The 11,296-nt window shown below is 38.0% G+C and overlaps 1 protein-coding gene across 2 annotated transcripts; it reads left to right on the top strand.

Moving 5' to 3' along the window:
• The first annotated feature begins 6,894 nt into the window (after positions 1-6,894).
• Positions 6,895-9,861, top strand: LOC113110359 (nucleoplasmin-like). Of its 2 annotated transcripts, XM_026274537.1 has the most exons (10): positions 6,895-6,953; positions 7,039-7,093; positions 7,206-7,288; positions 7,370-7,489; positions 9,027-9,120; positions 9,206-9,324; positions 9,401-9,429; positions 9,507-9,540; positions 9,626-9,662; positions 9,736-9,861. In XM_026274537.1, exons 2-9 carry the CDS (start codon positions 7,057-7,059, stop codon positions 9,656-9,658), a joined length of 549 nt encoding a protein of 182 aa, XP_026130322.1. In that variant the 5' UTR covers positions 6,895-6,953; positions 7,039-7,056; the 3' UTR covers positions 9,659-9,662; positions 9,736-9,861. The 2 variants fall into 2 exon arrangements, 1 of the variants encoding a protein (XP_026130322.1); XR_003293123.1 differs by lacking the exon at positions 9,401-9,429 and having other exon boundaries at positions 9,480-9,540; positions 9,736-9,857.
• Positions 9,862-11,296: the final 1,435 nt, after the last annotated feature.

The raw sequence follows: 11,296 nt of genomic DNA, 5'->3' as shown, positions 1-11,296 counted from the left end.
TTAGCCTATTTTTTACAAAAAACTGTTTATACGGGGCCATAATGTAACATAGAAGGTAATGGAGCCCTTTATACATTGTCGTGTATCTTTAGAAATAAATAATGGACAAACGGAGTCTTTAAACGCCTCAGATGTAAAGTTATTCACTGTCAAAGTGACGCCAAAATGAATGGGAATCAATGGGAATGCTAACGCAAGTGAAGTTCTGCTAAAAGATGGCAGCCCCCACCCGACTTCAACTTCCGGTCGACTTCCTTGCCCCCTGAACGTACCTGCGCGCGTGGGTGTGTCTGTTTCGCTGTGATTGGCTGATCACGCTGTCAACGTAATAAAGCCCGCCTACAACGTTCACAACAGGTGCGCGAAAAACACGAATACATCAAACCGATGAATAATAGAGACGAATAATTACGAAACCACTTACAATTAAATCACTTACAGTTAAATCTGAATCAAAATAATTTAAAATCACTAGAATCAATAAATAATATAATAAATAAAATAATAAAGCTTTATCTGCACCTCCGTGTCTGTGACAATAACGCACGTTTAACCAAGGATAGTCGATGATACAATAACTGCGACTAATAAAGCGTAATATAAACATACAAACAGCAGCTTGTACTATTAACGACATTAAAACAATTCGTTATTATATTGTTGTAGTGATTATGTTTGAAACAATTTTTAACTTGCATAGTTAAACGTGTGTTTTTTACGTGAGTTTTTAATATAGCCTAGGTTGTTCTATAGAAACAAAAACATATTGTTTTCTACTTGCTTATAGTGTAGCAAACGCTGTGTTCCTTTAACATGGAAACCTTAAATGGAGCTGGATATATGAATTTGCATGCAGAAATAATCCAAATGCAGACAGGTGTCTTTTCCTTCCCATTTCATAAGATCAGCGCACACCACTGACGGAAAATAAACCATATTTTTTACTAGAGGACAGAATCGTGTTAAGGAGACACATGCACTCGCGCATGTCCCGATTAAAGATGAGTTGCCCACGCGCGTGGAACTGAGCTAAATTTACCCAGCAAGTGATTAAAGAGCTGCTCGGGGAAGAAAAACACGGGTGGATGAACCAACAGCAGTCATTTGACTTCTTGTTCACGCATCTGCATGAATAATGCAACAGCATTGCATTTATTACACCAGGTCAGGGAGGGTGAGTGCTCCTGTTTTGGGGAGGTGACACTCACTGAAATCAAACTGCTCCTGTTTCGGATGCGAGCGCACGATTTACAAAAGAAAGCATTTATTTTTATCGCGATCTTGCGCAAAGAAACTCATAATAGCGTAAAGGAAGCACGCTTATGAATAAACAAGCACACATACACGCGTATTAGCTGACAACAAACCAGTGCATTTTCATTTCATTCCATGCACTTTCATTACAGTTAAAGCACAAGTCCAAATGTTTTTTTTTTACTGTGATTTAAGCACGATGTCTATACATCACATCTATACATGTGATATATTATAAATCACATTCAGTTGGAATCCCGCAGCGTTTCTCTTTGTCCAAGTGCGTTATTATGTAGCAGATCCACACATAAGCATGTTTCTTCATTATTATTTCTGCCCTACTTTTGTCTTGAAAACAATTCTGGCAGCGCATGCACGAGCCAAACTGATCAAACAGGCATGCTTGTCTCATATGCTCTTGTCCGCAAACCTCACAGGTCGCATCGGTTAGACTGAACTCAGATACTTGTTTTGCAACGAGTCTTTATCAAATAGGCTGTGCGTAATCATGATAAAAGTGAGGTGCGTGCTATTAAAGTTTCCAGGGCTCTTTCTGTTAAACAGCAGTGTCAGTGCATGAAAGACACAAGGGCATCTGAATGAATCAGTGCAGTAATCAACATTACCTTGGGTTGTGATCTCTCCCCACAGGATTCCCATCCAAACCACCAAGCCGACCAGCAGAGCTTCACTTTGAACTCCCAGCATGTTAAGACACAGTCCAAAGGGGGTCCAGCCCAGAATAATCACAGATGCAGCGTTGAAGTCCACAGCAGAGCTGCTTAGTGTCAGAGACGTGGAGTTGAACTCAGAGGCGGAGTGTGTGCATGAGCTCCTGTGTGTTCACAGCTCTGTGATGTCGGTTTGGTCTCTGTCTCCAGCTCTCTTCATCTCTTCTCTGCTGAACTCCGCAGTGTGTCTTCTCCTTCACTCACCCCTCCTCTCTCTCTCTCTCTCTCTCTCTCTCTGGTTTGTGTGTGTAAAAGTTGCTGATGCTGTGGGGAGACTATGCTGCTACAGTTTAGAATCTGAATCCAGGGAATTGTTACTAATAGATAGATAGATAGATAGATAGATAGATAGATAGATAGATAGATAGATAGATAGATAGATAGAGCATATTTTGATCTGAAATAAACATAAGCCATAAACATAAGCCTTTTAACCAATCAGAGATTTCTGAAACTCATTTCTGAGAATTGTGACAACTCTGCATTTAACCATAATGGCAATTTGAACTCCCAGTGGAGAGGCTGGTCTCTACTCACATTACCAAATGTTTTTCCCAAATCAGTCCACAGTGAAGCCCCATATGATATCATGCATGACTTCACCGGTCAAGGGAATTTATGGTCTAGTAACAGCGTTAGTCTCAGGCTAAAGGGCTCCTGGTCTGCACTAACAAATGAGATAGACCTTGAGTTTGAGGTGCCATGACCAGAGCAGACTCTGTTTCAATAAGATATGCCTGGCTATGTGAGAAGAGCTGGACAGAAACTGCATAAAGGCTTTAAGCTTTGAGATATGTGACGCTTTGATGCACTTTTATTTCTTATCAATCCAGTGGCCCGAGAAGAAAATCATTTCTCAGAGAGCGTCATCCCATTCCATGCTTGTTAGCTGGATCAAGCTGCTTTGCGATAATCTTTGTTAATTACTTCTGAGTGAGTGTTCCAGAAGAGAAAGAGAAAAGATTCGTCGGGAGAAATTCGCTTAAAGGGATAGTTCACCCAGAAATGAACATTTACTGACAATGTATTCACCCTCAGGCCACACAAGATGTAGAGGAGCTTGTTTCTTCATCAGATTTGGAGAAATGTAGCATTACATCACTTGCTCACCAACAGATCCTCTGCAGTGAATGGGTGCCGTCAGAATGAGAGTCCAAACAGCTGATAAAAACATCACAATAATCCCACAAGTAATCCACACCACTCCAGTCCATCAGTTAATGTTTTATGAAGTGGCAATCCATCAAGAATTTTGTAACTTTAAACTTTTATTTCTGGCACAAGATGTCAAATCGTTTCTTCTGTGCAAAAAATTCAATAAGATAGATCCGGTGTTGTTTGGTTTCTAAACCTTTAAATCTACAAATAAGATCACAGCTCAATGTTGGCAATGCCACTCGGCCTTACAGACTAATGAGGCATGACACATGATACACATGACATGGCTCACTGCCCAGCACTGAAACCACTGTGTTTGCTATAGTTAAAACTCTGCTGCTGAATATAATGATGCTGTTGCATTTATCTTAAGAACAGATAAAGAGAAACATATGCATCTTCTGACACTCATTCAAAGTGATGTAAATTGCATTCAATGTACTTTTTCTACTTCATGCATTCCCTGGCAACCAAACCTTGGTGTTGCTAGTGCCACACTCTTCTCTTTAAGCTAAAGAAATAAAGAAAGTCCATGAAAAGAATTGACTGACACTCTATTGGCACTTTATAGAGGGATCCCATCCTTTCCTAGAGAAAATCTTAATTAGATCTGAGGAGGTCTAAGGATTATCTGTGATTTTCCACACTGTCTCCATTTTTCCTGCCATCTATCAGCCGGGTTGCTGTAATTCCACACTGAAATGCCACCAAACGAGCAAATCCACAATATGCTTAGTTTACTTAGAAAGTGCTGAAACAGGTATTCTGCAGCTAATGCAGTGTGGAAAGGTCCTTGGGGAAGGGAAACTCTTTTTTTTTTTTCAACACCTTTGGAGCATTTCCCAGGAACAATTAAAGTCAACGTGAAATGGCGCTTGCAACCCATTTTTGCTGCTGTAAGATGACGCATATTTAAGTGAAACACAATATTCAACAAAACAGAAAAAAAATATAGTGCAGGACCAGGAACCAGGATGATTAAAAAAAAATTAGAAGATATGTACTTGCACTGTTTAGTTCAATCTACTGTTATTTGCTATTATTGCAGCAACATTAAAGAGCTGCATTTATCATTGGCAAGATTTTAGAAAGGCATGATTACCTACAATCACTGACTCAAACATTGACAATGTAAACAGCTTTTTGGCTATTGGTTGAAATTATCTACTATGCTTTCTTTAATAAAAATAAAATAAAATAAAAAACTGCCTCTAACTCTAACAGCATTCTCTATTATTTTTCTATTCTTTTGACTTGTTTTATTTTTATTAAAAAAGGACCCTTTAACACAAGCGTTCCCTATTCTTTTTCTACTCTATCAACTTGCTCTCTTTTTTTATTTATAATATAAAAAAACCCTTCTATGGCACTTACATTTTATTGCTCTTTTGTTGGATTTGATTGCTTCTATTGTCCTCATTTGTAAGTCGCTTTGAATAAAAGTGTCTGCTAAATGACTTAATATAAATGTAAAATGTAAAATAAATACAAATATACATATACATGATGTGCTCTGAGAAAGCCAATTTCTATTTGTGACCTTTGACCACAAAACCAGTCATAAGGGTAAAATTTAATCTAAGAGCCAAATAAATAAGCTTTCCATTAATGTACAGTATGTTTACTATGATAGGATAATATTTGGCCGAGGTACAACTATTTGAAAATCTGGAATCTAAGGGTTCACATTTAAAGTTGCCCAAATGAAGTTCTTAGCAGTGCATATTACTAATCAAAAATTAACTTTTGATATATTAATGGTAGGAAATTTACAAAATATCTTCATGGAACACGATCTTTACTTAATATCCTAATGATTTTTGGCATAAAAGAAAGATGAATAATTTGACCCATACAATGTATTTTTGGCTATTGCTACAAATATACCCCAGTGACTTAAGAATGGTTTTGTGCTCCATGGTCACATGTTATTATAGACTCTTACTTCTATTCCAAATTTAAACATGGCATCAATTTTAATGTCATGTTGACTTTAAAGCACACTTGTCACGTTCCCGGACAGGCATTTGGCACCATGCACCACATGTGTGCGTGTGTGTGTCATTCATTGAATTAGACAGCACACAAATTCTCTTAGTCACCATTAATAATAAAGCTAACAAATGCTCATTGAGTTCATTTGTGCTTTTTAGCGTGTGTGTGAGTGTTTCACGGAGGAGAACAAGGCCCACACACAGCGTGGATTCACTTGAGCCCTCCCACGCGCTCTCTAAACCATCCTATACGCCGTCAGGAGCCGAGATTGTGTGAGTGGAGCTCCCATGCGGCTTCACATTTCATTTACAAGCCATTCGTCTCTATTTTTCACATGCCATTCGGTCTCTTCTGGAGAGCACAGGTGTGCATACACAGAAAATGATGAAGTTATATTAAAAACACAGCTCATAATTCTGCCTAACGTCAATATATAATCTTTGTATATATAATATTGATTTACCCATCACCCCCACACCTCGTAATATCACAGTCTCTTTGTCCTCATGGCGTCTTCAGCCCCCTCCTCTACTTTCTTTCATCCGGCAGCTCGTGGTCTTTGAAGGCGGCGAGGGGCTGGCGGAGGAACCCAGGGGAGCGGCGGTCAAACTCACAGCCCGTGTTCTCTCTCCGCTCCGTAATCCACAGGCTGAGCGATCCGTGCATGGAGATCTGTTAATAATAGATCACACGACAGAATGAGAGTGTGCAGCACATATGGAACTGAGGGGGATCTGAGATACATAAACAACCACGGCAAATAGAAGTTAAACGACTGAAATACACATTCGGCTCACATTTTGCAGCGAGTCACACACACACACAAAAATAGTCAAGTCACTTTTATCATATAGTGCTTTTTATAACAGATCATTTCAAAGCAGCTTAACAGTAATAATCAGGAAAATAAGAATCAATGATGCAAGCTTCTTCAAATAAAACAGACATTGTTTAATTAATTATTTAGTGTAAAATTCATGAATTATGAAAGGAGTTCATAGGCCCAGCTTTATCTCGTGAGAATAATTGATTTGAGGGATCCTTTTTGGGAGACTGGGGCAAGTTGTCACACTTTTTCACTACAAGGAATATGTCTAAGGGCTGATTTAGAGTATGTATAAACATAAAAAAGTCTTGAATACAAAAATAAATAAATAAAATCCACATTTATACAAGGCCTAGTGGCTGTCACAGTGGAAATCCGAAAATCATTGCACACCATATCTGTTTATAAAATGTAATCAAAGTACACACACACACACAACTGTTCAACTGTTTCCTCAATGTATGAAAGTTGCACTTATTGACTAAATAACTATAAAAAAAAACTAATATACCTCTATTATATATAACGTTAGTCAACTTTCTTTAATGGATGTTTTTTTTTTCACTTACTAACCCAACAACACGACAAAACTTGATGATATTCTAATTTTGTTTTAAACTTTACTTCATAAACATGATCATAATCATACACCAGGTTCATAAAGTAAAAGAAACCACTGCTATTGAAAATAAGCACCTGAAAACAAAGACCCACGTGACAACTAGCCTCGGTTATAAGAGAGGTTAATATAACATAAAAGGCAACATATTTAGTATGCATAATTATGAGTCAGCCGAATTCTATTCGATTAAAACATGATTATGAAGAAGTGATTTTTCAGCAGGTCGGATCCATAATTAACCTGCAGTGATCTCGACTTAATTACTGTCACCTGATGAGCAATTAACTTCCTCTTTAAACGTTCACAGGGCGCAAACTCGCTTTCTTTTCTTTTGCTGTCCTAGAAGCAGCCCTGAGATTTATTTCTGGTGAGAATATGTAAAGATTTTCTGAATAATTCACACTACATACTGCGCATAACAAACATTTAACGTTACTGTTTGTGCCTTTCAGTTTTGTTTTTGTTTCAAAATGAGCAAAACAGAGAAACCTTTATCCACTCTTTGGGGTAAGACGCTACACTTGTTTCGTTTCCTCAAGTAAAATATAATTCTAAACGTACTAATAACGTTACTCTAGGCTATATTAAGTCTTTTTTTTTTATTAAATCGTTGTTTCAGGTTGTGAACTCAATGAATCTAATAAGGAAGAGTCCTTCAAGACGGATGATACGAACCATCAACACCAGCTGGCACTGAGAACGGTTGGTTCCGTGATTTGTCGTGGTAAACGTGGCGTTTAATCGGTGTTTATTACATTTAACCCGATTATATTTGACTTGAAGATGTGTCTGGGTCACACCGCTAAAGATGAATTCAATATTGTGGAGTTGGTCACCGGTGAGGGCAACAGCAGCGCGAAAGCGGTTCCCATAGCAACACTACACGCGAAATCTATGCCTACGGTAAGAAATATTGTATCACGTGATATTTCTGTGCAAACGGTCGCTGGCTAAAATACCCACAATGCCTCTCCAAGTAGCACTTTTGCTAATAGTGGATAACTTTTTGTTGTCACCCTAATTACCAGTTTTTAAGTTAATCCTCTGGTGGCTTTATTTGATTTTAGGTGAAATGGTTTGTGTTGTCAAAAACGACCACTAAACCATACTGAAACTCACTTTTGTGATATCAACCTCAAATTTGGAACACAGTTGATTTAGATTCGTGGCTCTGATTTATCATGCTGTTTTAGACTTTAGTCAAAAACCTGTATTAAAATCTAGTTTCTATAATAGTGTTTTTGTCCACTTTTTGTTGCTGTTCAATATTCAGTAAAGCAATAATGGTCCAGTCAGACCAAATGTCTCCAAAGCATTCTAGATTTTCATCCCTTTGGAAACCTAACTTTTAGAACTATGCTCAAAGCGGTTAAAGGGTTAGTTCACCCAAAAAAGAAAATCGTCTAATGACTCATCCTCATGTCGTTCCAAATCTTTAAGGCCTCCGTTCATCTTCAGAACACGGTTTAAGATATTTTAGTCTGGGAGCTCTCTGGTCCTCCATTGAAATGGTGTGTACGGTATACGGTCCATGTCCAGAAAGGTAATAAAAACAAAGTAGTCCATGTGACATCAGAGGGTCAGTTAGAATTTGTTAAAGCATCAAATACATTTTTGGTCCAAAAATAAGTTACGACTTTATTCAGCATTGTTTTCTCTTCCAGGTCTGTCATAATTAAAATTTTTGGGACAATGTATTTTCGATGCTTCAAATTCTAACTGACCCTCTGTCACATGGACTACTTTGATGTTTTTCTTACCTTTCTGGACATGGACAGTATACCGTACACACAGCTTCAATGGAGGGACTGAGAGCTCGGACTAAATCTAAAATCTTAAACTGTGCTCCGAAGATAAACGGAGGTCTTGTGGGTTTGTAACGACATGAGGGCGAGTCCTTTAATGACAATTTTCTTTTTTGGGTGAACTAACCATTTTAAGGGGTAGTAATAAATGGATCCCATGTATTTCGTGTAGCACAATAAGATTCCCTGCAATATATGAATCCTTATCTAACTAAAATGGTATTAACTTAATTGAAATAAAGTACATCTAATGACCATAAGCAGCGCCAGAGGGTTGACAAATGCAGTACACATGCTAGTCACATTTAAGGGGAAGTCGTGGCCTAGTGGTTAGAGTTTGACTCCTAACCCTAGGGCTGTGGGTTCGAATCTTGGGCCGGCAATACCACGACTTTGGTGCCCTTGAGCAAGGCATCGAACCCCCTACTGCTCCCTGGGTGCCGCAGCATAAATGGCTGCCCACTGCTCCAGGTGTGTGTTCTGTGTGTGTGCGCACTTTGGATGGGTTAAATGCAGAATTCTGAGTATGGGTCAGCAAACTTGGCTGAATGTCATGTGTCTTTTTTTTATTTTTATTTTTTTTCCCCTTTCCACAAGTGTTTGTATATACCTCATGAGATTTCATTCTCCGTCAGGTTAACCTGTCTGGATTGGATCTTCATCCACCCGTGACCTTTCGCCTGAAGCACGGCTCGGGGCCGGTGTACGTCGGAGCGGAACATGTGGCACGTGAGTGGTCATTTCAGCTCTATTTTTAGCTACGATCTGTGGCTAGTATTTAAGTCAATGGAACTTTTGCCAAAATCTCTCCTAGTGGAGGAGTACTCTGATGATGAAGAGCTGGATGAAGAGATGGATGAGGAGGTAGAAGAAGAGGAGGAAGATATTGAAGTATCACTGGTTAAGAAATCCACAAAAAATGGTGCTGGCAAAGTAAGGACTCGTCTTGTAGGTCACAAGTCGTTTCAATTAAATTTGTTCTAATTCTCATTGCTCTCTTCTTTTAAAGAGAAAGAAGCCAGAAAAGGGAGAGGATGAGTAAGCTAAATCTAACACCTAACTGAGTTTATTTTATTTGTTTCTCAAAGCAAACTAATAGAGTTTTGTAAATACAGGGAAGCCTCAGATGGTGAAAATCCACCTAAAAAGGTAGATTTTATTTTTTATTATACTTGAAGTTTTTTTTTTTTCTTTTTCTTAAGCTATGCACAAATGAATGCATTGTTTCTATCAGGGTAAAGGAAGGGGACGGAAGGCGAAGGTGTGACCAGGCAAGGACCTGTAGATGACCTACTAAACTGATCATGTAGAGACTCGAGCATTGATCATGTTCTCTTATTGCAGATGTGGACTGGAAGCCGCACGTTTCCAGAAGGCTGCTGTTGGATATTTGAGTTGGGAGCTCAAATTTCTCACTATGGTTCCATTGTAGTTATGCTATGTCAATAAAACTGTTGGAGGGGAAAGCAAACTAGTCTAATTTTCTCGAAGCATTTTGTCTGTGGAAGAATGTGTGACTGCGTTGGCACAAATGTCTGCAGCTGTCATCTTAATGTGACAGAAGCACAAATTTAAATCTGAGGCACTGTATTATAGTGATTTACCAGAGGTAAAGGTTCAGAATCTTACTGTGGTAAAGTCACTGTAATGTGCTGCTTTCAGCAAGTACAGCTTTCATGTATGGAGCCTTAACTAAAAGTTAAGCTCAATTTACGGCACTTGTGGCAGAATGGTAAAAACCACATTGAACGACTCGAGTTAAGAGTAGGGCTGTAACTTATCGATTATTGATAATGAAAATCATCGACAACGTTTCTCTATTAATCTGGTCACCCACAGTGCACTTGTAACTGCAGCAGGTCGCATCAAATTACAGCACTGAATAACTCATTCCAAATATTGGAGGAAACCGAATGAGCTCCTGCAGGAAAAGTACAAGCTGAAAAAAAGTACAAGATTCCAAGCTGCCCAAAATATGATAAATATTTAAGCTTCAAGCTGATGCATTAGTGTAATGGCTTTTCTTTGGACTCTTTTACAGATACGTGTGTGAGCGACTCAACAATTACACCATTACTTTCAGTTAACGGTCATATCTTATCTGTAAATGTAACATTCACGTAAGACTTTAAATTTTTGCATGAAGGCCTGCCCTGACAGTCTGCGTTAAATTGAAGTCTACTGAAAGAATGGTGTGTGCGTTAAAGGGAGACCATATTCAGCGCAAATGCAATTGTGCCGAAATATCTGGTGTTTAACATTTATATTTAGGTTTAAAAATCAACATGCAATGCAAGTCATTTATGAGAGTAGGAACTGAGAAGGGAAAGCAGCGTGTAATTGTCTGAATATAAATATCAGACGCTTTTACAAAAAAAAACTACAGTAAGAGGAGACTTACTGTAATCAGTGCATGCGACATGTTCCTGCAGAGCACTACTGTGATTTTATTCGTCTTTATTTTTTTAATTAGAGATTTAAATTTATGTAAAGTTTTTGACCAATTTTGTAAGGTTTTGTATTGGTAATTGCCAAAATATTTTTTTAGCTTTCTGTATGGGTAAGACCTCTAATATGTGTAAGCTTTTTAGTAATAGTAGTAAACTATTTTTAATGCTATAATATAATTATTGCTGTTATCTGTTAAAGGCAGGGAAAAATTGTCAAGTGCTTTATAGGTTTATTTTTTTTTAATTCAGATACCCAATTAGTCAAAAAGTACATAATGCCAGCAAGCACATGAGCTGTTATCAAAGGCAAAGGAGGCCATTTTTGTTATTATGTGAATAAATACTATTAAGTTGTTTCAGTTTTTTATTTTTCCATAAATTACAATAACATTTTTAGAATAATTAATTTTTTTGTCAGATTCTTAAAATATTTGTGTTTTGTCGTATGACAGGTG

Source organism: Carassius auratus, chromosome 10, assembly GCF_003368295.1.
Source record: "Carassius auratus strain Wakin chromosome 10, ASM336829v1, whole genome shotgun sequence".
Taxonomy (NCBI): Eukaryota; Metazoa; Chordata; class Actinopteri; order Cypriniformes; family Cyprinidae; genus Carassius; species Carassius auratus.
This window is presented reverse-complemented; position numbering and strand designations above follow the sequence as displayed.